The 13,823-nt window shown below is 31.9% G+C and overlaps 1 protein-coding gene across 1 annotated transcript in view; it reads left to right on the top strand.

Annotated features, from left to right (window-relative positions):
* Positions 1–262: 262 nt before the first annotated feature.
* Positions 263–13,823, top strand: part of HELRODRAFT_87901 (hypothetical protein) — a gene marked incomplete at both ends in the record, with an annotated part of 44,726 nt that continues 31,165 nt past the window's right edge. Inside the window, 5 exons of the mRNA XM_009029633.1 lie at positions 263–321; positions 602–714; positions 1,037–1,142; positions 1,677–1,754; positions 2,944–3,122. Of these exons, the coding sequence (XP_009027881.1) occupies positions 263–321; positions 602–714; positions 1,037–1,142; positions 1,677–1,754; positions 2,944–3,122 (535 nt within the window). The remainder of the gene's footprint in view (positions 322–601; positions 715–1,036; positions 1,143–1,676; positions 1,755–2,943; positions 3,123–13,823) is intronic.

Below are 13,823 nucleotides of genomic sequence, written 5' to 3'. Positions count from 1 at the left end.
TAAAATTAATAATAAATAAATTTAAATAGTAAATAAAATAAAAGTTGATTTGATATATTTTTTCAATTCTTGGTGACCATCAGATTTATTCAGATTGGTTTTCAATTTAGTTAGAAATTCAAATTAGTCAATTAATTAAATTGCAAAAGCACTGGATAAGAAGTTATTAAAAAAGGGATCAGTCAGACAGGTTCGACAGATCATCATTGCCTCTCCTCCTTCATGTCTGTTGCTGGCAAACTGAGAAATATAAAATTTAAAAATGAATGACGAAGATGTCTTGTTTGAAAATATTTATGACATGGCTGAGGTCTTGGGAAGGTTTGTTTATTTTTATTATTTGACTCAGTTTTTTTAAACAATTTTTTTTATATGACAGTTATTCAAAAATTATTTTCAGTTTATCCTTCTTTAATCTTGTGGGTATTTAATATTTATTGAAATGTCAATGTCAAATGAAAATTAATGAAACACCAAATAATCATTCTCTAAAAAATGAATAGTATGTTGTGTATGAACAACGTGCATGTGACATTAAATTTATATAATGATAAATTTAAGAATTGATAAATCAGGAATTATTTAATTTATTGTTTTTCAGAGGTCCATTCAGTAGCATTCGAAGGTGTATCAACAAGCAGACAGGAAACAACTTTGCTGTCAAGATCACTGATGTTTCCAAACTGAAAACCTCTCCTGGATTCGGCATTGAAGGTTTTATTTATCTCTTACCAAATAATCTTATATTTAATTTCAATAATTGGTAATGGTTCGATCTAAAAAAGATGATAAATTAATAACCATTCAAAAATATTTACATGGGTCAAGCCACTTCAATGATTTTAAGCTTTCAATTTCATTGTTAGATTGCATGCATATTTATATTAGTTAATTTATTTCATCTTGAATGGTTAAAATTGAACTAAGTAATATTTAAAGTTTTGTAATATTTTAGTAGTGTTACTACTTAATATAAGTAGTACTATTTACTAGACTGCATGCCTGAGCTAGTTTATTTGAATGAACGAAATTAAAGATCTGAAGCGAGAAGCCACCATATGTCACATCCTAAAGCACCCACACATCGTTGAACTGTTTGAAACCTACTGCAACGAAGGGACCATATACATGGTTTTTGAATTGTTAGTTAGCAGTACATGTTGAAACGTTCATGTCTATGTTGTTTTATTTTTTGCTACAAGACTTATTTTTTATTTTGTGATAATCATTTAAATGTTTTTTTCCCACAATTTGGTATTTTTAATACATTCTATGTTTGTTTCATTTATTTATTTGGATGTTATAACTATACTGTCAGATGAAAATTAAACTTGAAGTAAGTGTAATTTATGTACCATATTTATTTATTTATGTAATTATTTATCCAAATTCATTTCTAAATATTTCTGAATATTCATTTCTGAATTCATTTCTAAATATTATGACATACGAAAAATAGTCCAAAACAGCAGTATATATATACATCATACCACATACGTTATAAACGGTTAGATAGATATGGTTTTGATCATTTCAGACATTGTTTTAACTCCTTTTTCATTAATTTGAATTAAAAAATATGAGTTAAAAAAATCGAATTAGCTAATACGCGATGGCATTGGTTCAAATGCCTAGCTGGATTGTGGAGAATAGAAATTTAATTATTCCCCTTGCAGTATGGATGGCGAGGACTTGCTGTTTGAGATCGTGAAAAGGGCAAGGGCTGGCTTTGTGTACAGTGAAGCTGTTGCTAGGTTCGTTCTCATTTGATTTCAATTTCATTGTTGGTTGGCTTATTGATGAAATGAATGAACGAATGAACAAGCGAATGAATGAATGAATGAATGAATGAACGAATGAATGAATGAATGAACGAATGATTGTTTTATTTGTTGATTGATCAGCTGGTTTTTTTATGGAATTTTTTTTAAAAGTACAATATGTTGAGAACTTTGTGGAGAATAGCTCTCAAACTCATCTCTTCAATTTTAGATGTTTCAATTAACGTTTGATTTCATAATGTCAAATACATCTGCCTCACAATTGTTCATTGTTCTTAAGTTTATCCAGTCGCTGTACAATTTTCTATTAAATTATTCACATAAGAATTTCATTGATATAATAGAATGATAGAGCAATTGATTATGTTAACACGAACAGAGCATACAACAAACTTCTCAAAATGACTTTTCGTCACATTTGATTAGCACACATTACAATAGAACGTACCGCGTTAATATAAATTACCATAACTCTCCCATAATTTTTTAACTCTTTAGCGATTAGTTGAGTCGACATAAGCAGAGTGGGTTAATAATTACGCTTTAAGTTACATTAATTCCCTAAAAACACTTGTAACTTGTTTGACTTTCTTTAATAAAAATTTCAAATCTCAATCACTCCATCTCATTCTGATCGGATTTATCTTTTAAAATAATGTGGTATTAACCAAATGATCTGAAAAAAAACTTGTGTATTACCACTCTGTATGTCAGTGTGGTATGGTATAAGAACAGAGATATCGTTGAAAACATTTTTGACATTAAAGAGCAGACTGTTCAACGCGCGTAATAATTGAATTGAGAGGCAGACAAACATTTGCATTGGTGAGTAAAGTGAGAGTGCTTCCATCTATCTACTTCAATGAATCATTCATTGACCATAGCTGCTGCGGTTGCTGTCGTTGCAGTTGCTGCCATGGCTACTTCCACTGCTGCTGCTGCTGTATTAAAAAACGTCACGAAAATGTTGTTAATTAATAATTATGTATTTCGCTTAACTTTAAGGGGATAATTTTTACATTTTTGCTGACCATCTAACAGTCAAGATCTTTTAACAATTTAAACACAAAGACCACTTACACACTACACTTACCACCACTCAAACAACCACACCAACTCCACACACACCACTTTACAACACAACCACACCAACCACACACAGCCACTACATGCGACAAATCCTTGAGGCCATTAGATACTGCCACAGCAACGACATCATTCACAGGGACATCCGCCCCCACTGTTTGCTTCTTTCCAGCAAGGAGAACTCGGCCCCAGTAAAGGTAGGAGGGTTTAGGGCTGGCGTGCAATTAAATGCCGGAATGAAGATAGTCAACAAAGGTATTTTTATAATTATTTATATTTTTATTATTTTACCAATAATATTAATTATTATTATATGTTCGTTTCAAAGATTTTTTATTTTATTTTTTTTTTCAATTTTTTTTTCAATTTTATACCAACAAATTTTTACGTATATTATTATATCACATTCATTTGTTTGCTGTTTGACATTCTTGTTTTTCCAGCTTTAATACAAAACAATTTCGGTGTTTAAATATTTAAATATAACTGCTTCAGGGGCGTCATTTCAGATTTTGGTTGGGAGGGGGCGAACTTATGTAGTCTATGACTTAGCATGTAACATATAATATATATATATATATATATATATATATATATATATATATATATATATATTATTAATAAAGATCACGGCGTTTCTTACAGTACTCAATCTATATGATAGTTTCTCGATTCTTCGAATAATTCTCCGATCTACTAAACTTAACTTGTTAATGCTATTAACAAAATTCCTATTTACAGAAGATGTCATTATCTACATGTATGCATATAGTACTATTTCGACTACCTAGTCTCGTCAGTGCAACATTATAATAAATTATACATTTTTAAAGTTTTTATAATTTCAAAACTTTTAAAGTTTTAAAATTACTAAATTATATATCCTATATATATCCTTTTTACAAAGAATTTAAAATTAACATTTTTATAATTTAAAACAGAACATGAATTATTGTAGGAACAAATGAAATAAATTGTATAGCACTTGACATTTAAAAATTCAAAAAGCACAATATTTTGTATATATAATTATAATAAATTATATAATTTTATATAATTATTTTATAGTGTTTGCAATTTTTTCATAATAATTTTGTACAGCAAAAATTTAGAATTTTGATTTCTTGGGGGGAGCAATTGCCCCCCCTGCCTCCCCCCAAATGACGCCTCTGAACCGCTTATAAATGTATTTATTTATGTATTCACTATACTGAATCATTTTACTTAAAATTTACTAAAAAACAAATACTTTCTATGGTTTTAATCTTATTTGTACATTGAATGTACTGCAATTTTTTCAGCATGTTGGTTTTTATCTTCTAGTGATCGTGTGAAAAGTTTATTTGACAATGCACTCATAAAATGAGTGCTGATGGATTGATAGTTGTTTTCTCATCTAAGATAAGAAAATTTTATATTAGATAATTTTTAATAGGAGAATTGTCTGTATTATTGTATAGTTTAGTATTTTTGTTACTGGCTGGCATTCAAATAAACGTTCAACAAAGGTTTGCGTTTGAAGCAGTTGTGTTCATCTATCGGAAATCTTGAACATACGGAATAACGATAACTTGACGATAGTTGGAAGCTACAACACCGGTGTTGGAAACATAGAGATCTTTGAAGTTATAACATTGGTGTTGGTAGTTACGAGCGTTAAAGCTTACAACAATATTTAGGACGAAAGATATTTCCATCACAGAATGTACTTTATGAATTCTGTATGAACTGCAGTGCAGCTGGTGCCAGAGTTTATGCGCTTCTATCATATTTTTTTTCCTCCACATCTTTCATTATTGCTATCATTTTCTAATGATTCAATCTGATTGGCCGGTTTCATATGTGTGAAGGGAACACATGGCTATATTATTGTATGTTATTGTATATTTTTGTATATACGGGTATATATATATATATATATATGTCTGTGTGTGTGTTTGTGTGTGTGTCTGTGTGTGTTTTGTTGAAGTTTTTTTAAACAAGTATTGTAATATATAGGAAATTTTACTCAAAAATAATGTTTTGTGTGTGTGAGTTGTGTATGTTTGTGTATTGCATATGTGTACGTGCGTGCGTGCGTGTGTGTGTGTGTGTGTTTTGTTGGTGTGTATACAAATGTTACCGTGGAAAAATATTATGCCTAATATTATCTCACTTCAACTATGACTGAGAGTCATAAATAATTAAATGTACATTCTTTTTTAAAATAATAGATTTTTACACGTTCATCTGTTTCCACGTTTACACGTTCGTCTGTTTCCACGTTTACAGGTTCGCCAGTTCTCATGTTCACGCGTTCATGCACTATTGGACGGTGAAGTGTCCAATCAAGTCTTGTCATGCGATGTCTTTTGAATATTTATTTGTGTGTGTGTTTGTGTTTGTCTGTGTGTGAATGTTTATATGTGTTTTCAAGGACTATCTGTTAAATTTCTGTTTCAACTTGTCTGTATTATTTCTTCTCTGTCACCCTGACTTCTTTATTTCGTTTGGAATACAAATAAAATATCGTCGTTCAAGTGTATGTCTATGTGTTTGTTTGTATGTTTGTTTGTGTGCGTCTGTCCTACGATGTTCAATAAATGCTTGAAGCATAATTGTATTTTTAAACTAATCCCAATGTATGTGAGGTGACGACAAAGAAAGGTTGTTGATTCGGATGTTGTTTTCGGCGTTAGTTTCGTGAAATTATTTTTATGGCTCGTTATAAATGCCATTGTGGTCAACATGTTGCCAACCTTTTAGATTTGGATACCAATTTTGTATACGATTCTGGAGGTAGATGATGGTCATATCTAATGCTAATACTGGAAGGGGTGCTGGTGCTACTATATCTCGCACTGCTACTTCTACTACTATTACTACTGTTGCTAATAAAATTGTTAATAACGAAAATATGTTAATTGTTAAATATCGAATAGATCATACGAGACGACACGAAACGAGACGACACGAAACGAGACAAGACGACACGAGTCTACCGTTTCTTTTTTGTTGCAAATTGACAGATGACGCTTCTATTGATGAATCGATGTTAGTAATAATAATAATAATGATGATGTTAATAATAATGATGATGATGATGATGATGATGATGATGATGATGATGATGATGATGAAATGCAATAACATACTGTACGTCAAATAGTACTACTATTACTATTACTATTACAACAACAACTACTACTATTACTATACTACTAACTACAACGGCAACTACTAAAGCCACTTCTGCTGCTGCTACTATTACTACTACTACTACTAATAATAGTAATAATAACAATAACTTAATATTAAAACTTAATATTAAAAAAATAAAAATAATATGGACAGTTACAATGATTGAAACGAAAATGATCATGTTTCAGGGAATGTACCTGGTAAATAAATAATACACCACTGGGTTATATATATACATATATATATATATATATATATATATATATATATATATACGGTACTGTATAAGATATAGTCTTCTTCCAAGATACAAATATATATATATATATATATATATATATATATATATATATTTGTATATATATAATCGTGCTGGCGCGTGATATGACTCACTGATGCATATTATCACTAATTATGTCCCTTGATGTCGTTCAGTGCAAACGTTCAATGCATACATACAAGCATGCATACAAGCATACATACAAGCGTACATACAAGCATGCATACAAGCATACATCCATACATACATACATACATACATACATACATACATGCATGCGTACATTCTATTATACAAACATTCTACCGGTCACTTCTGTTTAAAAGTTTGATGGATCGAGATGGTTGGGTGAATGGATATTGATTGATAATTAAGTGGTTGGATGGGTAATTGGATAAACGGAAGGATCAATTCATAATTAGATAGTTGGATGATTAGTTGTATTTTTTTAGTTTTAATTGTGAGTTATCATATTTGCAGTTGCAGCGGATGTATTATTATCCTATTTTAAAATGTATCGAATTGTTCATGTGGGTTTAATTAATCCACTACCAGTTCTACGTCCTGCATCTTTTTTAAAATCATTTAACCCAATTTTATCACTTTTTTCTTTCTCTCGTTCTCTTTTTTCTTTCATCTAATCTCCCATTCCTCTCTCTCTTCTTTCTCTCTCTTTCTCTCCCTCTCTCCCTCTCTCTCTCTCTCTCTCTCTCTCTCTTTCTCTCTCTTACTTTCTCTGTCTGTCTATCTCATCCAATCTCTTTCTCCTTCTCACTTTTTCTTTTTATTTTCATGCACTTCTACCTTCTGGTAAATTTATGAGAAGTTGTTTGTTGGTGATCATATTTTTTCATTAGTTTCATGGCAGTAAATCTGTCCAAACTATTAAATTTTTTTATTCTATAACGTGGCTGGTTATAAAACATTTTACGAAAAACAATTTTCAAAGGTTAAAGATAAACCGAAACTTTAATGATAAATTTTCAGAGTTTTCAGCAAAATGCATACGAATAATGAATAGCATATGAGGGAATGCTTACTCATTTGCAGTGGTTCATATGTAGTTATTTTTATTACTGAATAAAAGTTTATTTCAATTCAATATATGCCGCAAGCTGAGAGAAGCCCTCTTGTAATCGGTAACCAAATCCAAACTGTGGATGTATTTTGAAATTCGCAGCGCTGTTGGAAAATTATACCTTCAGGTACGTTATGTTAGGCTATTTCATGCCATGCCATGTCATGTTACATTATGTCATGTCATGTTACATTATGTCATGTCATGTTACATTATGTCATGTCATGTTACATTATGTCGTGCTAAACAAATTAAACAAGTATATGTTAGTTGTAAAGAAGCAAACGCGCAGTCTTTTTCTTTTTAACTTTATTCTACCGTTTTTGTATTGAAGATGATTCATCAGTATCTGCCTGCCTGTTGATTGTTGTTTTTTAATATTTCTACACGCACAGTGACACTGACGATGCAGGTAGAGGAAGTTGCTTATTTCTCATTACGTCATGCCTACGCCATTTGAAGTTCCTTGGCTTATTTTTCAAATTGTGTTTCTGAATATTTTTTGACATCTACTTAGTTACTTAGTTAGTTACTTTACATAGTTATCCTTATCATTTTCTTTATCACCATTATTATTATTATTATTATTATTATCATAATAATTATTATTATTAATATTATTATAGGTATTGTTAAATGCTTCGTTCGCATCGCACATTGTTATTTTTTATTTTTGAACAAACCAAATTTCCGAACTACCACCACCACCGATCATTCACGATTATTCGCTTGAATGGACGGAGAACATATTCTATCGAGCCGGTCACATGAAATACTCTCTATCTATGTGACCTCTGGCCTCGTGACCCGGTCTGAAGGTCAAGATGGGGTTATACAGAATATGAATATATATTAAGCATACACCTGTGTATGTGCGTTTGGTGTGTGTCTGTGTGTGTGTGTGTTTCTTGGGTGTATAATAAAAAAGGTTATGGTTGTTGAATTCACTGATTCGCTGATGTCTTTAGTCAAAATGAATGGAAAAAGTTTACCGTGAGAATGATTGTGGATTAATGTCACGGGGTTGTGGTTGTTGATTATCTTGTTCGTTTGTTGTTGTTTTTATTACTATTATGGTTGTTTTTATTATTATTGTTGTTGATGCAATTGTTGTTGTTTATGTTGCAATTGAAAGATGGCGCATAATCATTTGGACGTTATTTGGTTTTCGAAGGAAACACATAAGCTCTCTACGTGAGGGTTTTTGACATAGGATTGACCGAATACATACAATAAATATACTTACGAAGCAACTTTTCATGCTTCCCAATACAATACAATCGAGTGTGTTGTTGGTCGTATGACATGATTGACAAACCTGTTTGCGTCACCATCATCTCACAATGTTTCTTTCCACCTGTGTGGCTAGCTCACCTTAATTAATATTGTTGCAATTCATTTTTTTTCTGGTATAAAAGTTTAAAACATTTACTACTTCAATCTTTACAATTTGCAATGTTGTGAACGTACGTGTTACTTTTTTTATTATCTTCCTCTGAGTTATTGAACTGATGCTTGCATTATTCGGGTTATTAATTTGAGGTCTGCTTGTTCAAGTTATGTTTCGAATGATTAAACTGAAGACGGCAAGGGATAAACTGTGCCATAAGCGCATAATTTATTCCAAAAACCCGTTTTTATAATTTTTCATGCTCGCAAGGGCGAACAAAACAAGCGTGCTATAAATTTATTTTTTTCTCTCGTAGTTTATTTACATGCATTTTCTATCAGATACGCAAGCCATCTTGGTTTTTGTTGTTACTATGCTTCAAGCTTATGTTGCTGACGCTTTGAAGTTTTTTTTGCAGTTTTCTAGTTCAATTTTCGGTCAAATTGTAAATTGAATAAAAAAAGAAAATATTTTATTTTAATTAAAAGATTTGAATTACGTATCATAAATCATTTAGAATGGTTTCTTCCGACAGCAGCACAATTCGCTGATTGATTATTTTATTTGTTTTTGAACTATTCATAATATCGAAAGAATAACCTCAACTTTACGAATAGACAGAAAAACTTTATGAACGTTTGACGATTCGCCTTTTGTAACGGCACCGGTATTCGATGGCTATTTAGTTGGTAATAGGTTTTTTGCGGATTAATCATTTTTTGTTTGGGGCCATAACATGACAGTTTGCTGTCCTACTAGTCGTCATCTATCATCATTACACTTACATTCAATATAATACAATTTAAATTGTTCGTTAAAAATCTTGTGGCGTCATTCCTTTTTATGATGTCATTTTCACGCCCTGGAAAGTAATTGCAAGCTTGATAAATTTGTTGGAGATAGCTTATAAGAGCTGCTGGCAAATTTTCAAAATTTTGACAATAGCTAATGGACTTGGTTTTAATTTTAGAGTAACTGTTTGGTATCTATAACTTTTGTCGTATTTATAAATTTAAAAGTTATAATTTCAAAAACTATTGTATAATCGTTGTTGTTGTTGTTGTATTCGTGAAGGATAAGTTTATGTTGTTGTTCAACTGTTGTTCATTCAAACATTGGAAGGCGGGCGAATGACTAATACTTGCGTGTTTTGTCCATCCATCCGTTCATATTTTCATGTATTTTATGTTCATCCACACAACACTGCTCAGTCTGCTATTTTCTATTTCTGATATGCCATCAATCTCTATGGCTGCAATGTCATTTGCATTTCCCTGTGTATCTCTTCTCCATATATCATCAACGTAGTATGCGCCAGTCTGCTGTTCGTGAATGTACTTACATAATGTATACGTGATGTGCTCACAATTTCCATGCTCCCATCCGCATACATTTATTTATTTGTATTCGTGTTTATTTGGGGTAGTTTAATTAAAGGAAATCTTTTTTGATTTGGACGTAGGTTTTGTTTGAAAATATTAAAAACTCATTAAAACATATGAATGGCACTATTAATTGAAACATTTTTAAGAACGTTAATCAATCCTCGTTTATAGTCTCCATCCGTTATGGGTCGGACTTTTAGGAACGTAAAGATTTTAAATTATACTTTTTTTGTATAACAGATCAATGCAAAACTATTGATGGATCTATTTCTAGTTAATTTCCTAAAAGGACTCCTACAACGTGATGCATTTAATTAGAGTGGCCTTCAATTTTGGCACGTTTCCTGCCATTCACCCGCCAGTTTGGCTGCTGTTATTTTTCTGTTTTATTTACTTGTGGGGGGTTGAGACGCTCTGGCTACTGGTATCTACAATGACGATGAGGATGATAAAGACATAAATTGAATGATGATAAGGATGTTAGTGACATTGGCTTGCTTCTAACAACAATGACAATAATGTCATTAGTTGGTAATTTGCGATATTCGTATGTAGAGAACTGCGATTTTATGTAATGATTCTTACCTACTGCATTCATCCACACGTACACACATCTCCATGCATAGTTGAATGTGAGCTTGGACATTTCTACAGAGAATACAATCTATGTACTGTACTTGCTAGGAAGCTGCAGACATCTATGCTCGAACATTGCACAACTCTATGTGCCAGTCTGACTGAATGCTATGCCGTGTCTACTGACAAATATTTATCTCGCTGAGTTGTGCCTGTGCATTCATTATTTCACAATTATGTAGCAGGATTGTTGACAGATAGAATGGAGATGAACGTTAATGTAGTCAGCGGATCTGTGGTCATCTTGTTTCACGATGCTCGTGGACATCTCGATAGAAATAATGTCGATGAATTATTACTATATATCGATTGTGAATGTGGCGATGTTCATATTATAGACTGTTGAAACTTTGATTTTGGATTTGCTCGACACTAATTAATTAGGGTCATGCAAATTAAAAATTAAATAAGATGGTCGAGACCTACTATTTTGCTTCAATTCATATTCTCAATATACATTTTATTCACTAACATAAACTTCTTTACAATGTTACATCCTGCCTTTTACATTCAAAGCTTGCTTTAAATAACACAGACGTCATGGCAGGCTATCAAATAAAAAACTATATTTTAACCCTCTTGGATGCTACGTTGGAAACTTGCTTTAGTAGCATTTGTACGGACTTTTAAATTTTGTATTTTAAATTTGTTTTTTAAATATAGCCAAGGATGAATAATTAAATAGTAGATTAATTTACGTTTAAACATTTATTTTAAACGAATCTATAGCTTTTATATGTACATATGCATTTTCTAAAATACACGCACATATAATATATACACGTACATTTGGTGAAGAGACATGGCTGATGCACATACACGCTCACATGTGCAGATATATAACGAAGAGATAACATGCTAGAACAAGCAGCACATGGGCATTTGTTCACATTTGATTTCATAGCCATCAATACAATCAGTTTTATACGTGTATTCATACAATACGTTATGCAGCAGGAAATAAAAACAGTTATCAGGATGAATGTCTGTTTGTTGCTCTGTTGGATCGCCATGCGTGCTCGCACATTCATTTCCATCCTCGAATTTACATAGAGTTTCTTGTCGTCGTCGTCGTTGTGCAATATAAGCAAGAAGTGAATTCTCCGGTTCACACCTACAGACACATACACACACACACCCATATCAGTCTGTGTATATGTGTGCGTATATGTCTATGTATATGTCTATGTACGGTATGTATTCTTTTGTTTTGTTAAGTCTAACCCGAAGCTGATTCTGAATAAAATCTTGCATTAGTGGCATCCTCCATTTGAGCGGGCCTCCAAGCAGAAGCGATGATATATGATCTCGTTACATGCATGTTCATACATGTTGAAGGAACTTGTTTCTTTATATTGTGTAATGGTACAAAGTTTATGTCGTAGATAATATCCAACATTTCATTTTGTCTCCGCACCCATTACTGACCTGTTTAAAATGAGACAACGCTTAAAGAAATTGGTTACAATAGTTTGAAACAAAGTCAAATGGGTTGTATATTTTGAGTGAAGTAAGCAAGGTACGAGAAGTTGAACATTTGTGTATAAGGTAGAGAAGTAATGTAGAAGCTGGTGTCTTCTGTCTTCATGGCGAAATCAACTGAAAACCAGCGACCATGAACAAAGATAGAAAAAATATATTATTATGATTTTAGTTCATGTCAATTTTTAGTTTTTTTTTTACGATTTGCACAACGTTTACTTCAATTCCCAACAGAATTTCACTAAACTTTTCAAAATTGTTTTTTATTGTTTCTTTAAAGTGAACTAACAGTGGATAATTTTAGTTGTGTAACTTTGCAAAATTTAATTTTGTCATTAATGTATTGGTAGCAGTACGTCGTTGTGAAACTTAACAAACAAAGGAAGAGTATTTCAAAAAAGTGATGATCCTGGTTCTAGGAAACTAACAAACTGCATTAAAATAAAAATAATATATAAAAATGTCACAGCATACAAACTGGCCCAGCAGACAAATTGCAACTTTTATATGGCTTTACGAACCCCGTGTTGCAAAGCAACAGCGTTAATAAATCACTGCTATCTTGTATTGGCTCAATTAAATTTTATGCTTTTTGCCATTAATCAGATGCCAATGCAGTGAGGTTGTAGTAATTTTTGTCTCTTTCAATGAAATATACATCAGCAACTTTATTCTTGTAATGTGTTTTTAAAGCCAGCACGAGCAATGCATACGCAATTGAATCGGTTTTAGTTCTTTTCTCGCTCTATTTGCTCAGGGGATTAAAAATGTCTGAATTTTAGAGTAGTAAGAAAATATGTAGCTACGCTGGTCTGCCACGCGTAACCATAAATTGAAATTATGTATAGTTCATTTTGATAACTTTCCACGTAAAATGATTGTGCAATATCAGTTGCACGCATGCCGTTTTGAAATTTCTATCATTATTATTATTATTATTTATTATTATTATTATGTTCTTGTTGCTGTTGTTGGCTGGAGAGAAATCCATGTGTATAATACTGCGAAGCGTGTTCATTGGTCTGTGTACATGCACAATGGGATGCATGTTGTGTCAGATAAGAAGGCTGCAATTGTATGGAGGTACATTTCGATCATTGTCGGGTGCTGGCTTATGTTTAGGAGATATGCCTCAGATCATTTTCTGACAACTCTATTGCTTGTTGAGTCCACCAAACCTGTTATTATGATCTTTTCAGAAAAAATGGCTGTTTTAATATAGGTTTTAATATAAATAAGCCTCTATATAGTCCGTGATAAATTGTTGTTTCGTTTCAATTTATTTTATCATCTGTTATTGTAACATTGTGATGTGTATAGGTAATGATTTTAAATATTCATCTGACGTGCTCTATAAAATAGTTTCGATTGACTCAATTTCATTAGTACTGTGAAATAAGTTGGTACAAGTTGTGTTCCGGCAGTCAAAAATAATCTCCCATTTATTTCACAATAACTTACGTTTTGCTTTATTCTATGAAGAGTTGCGTTGATTGTAGATTGTGCGGATTCTTGTCAAATTTTT

This window comes from Helobdella robusta, assembly GCF_000326865.2.
Source record: "Helobdella robusta unplaced genomic scaffold HELROscaffold_61, whole genome shotgun sequence".
NCBI lineage: Eukaryota > Metazoa > Annelida > Clitellata > Rhynchobdellida > Glossiphoniidae > Helobdella > Helobdella robusta.
The sequence above is the reverse complement of the archived record's forward strand: the minus strand, read 5'-3'. Positions and strand labels throughout refer to the sequence as shown.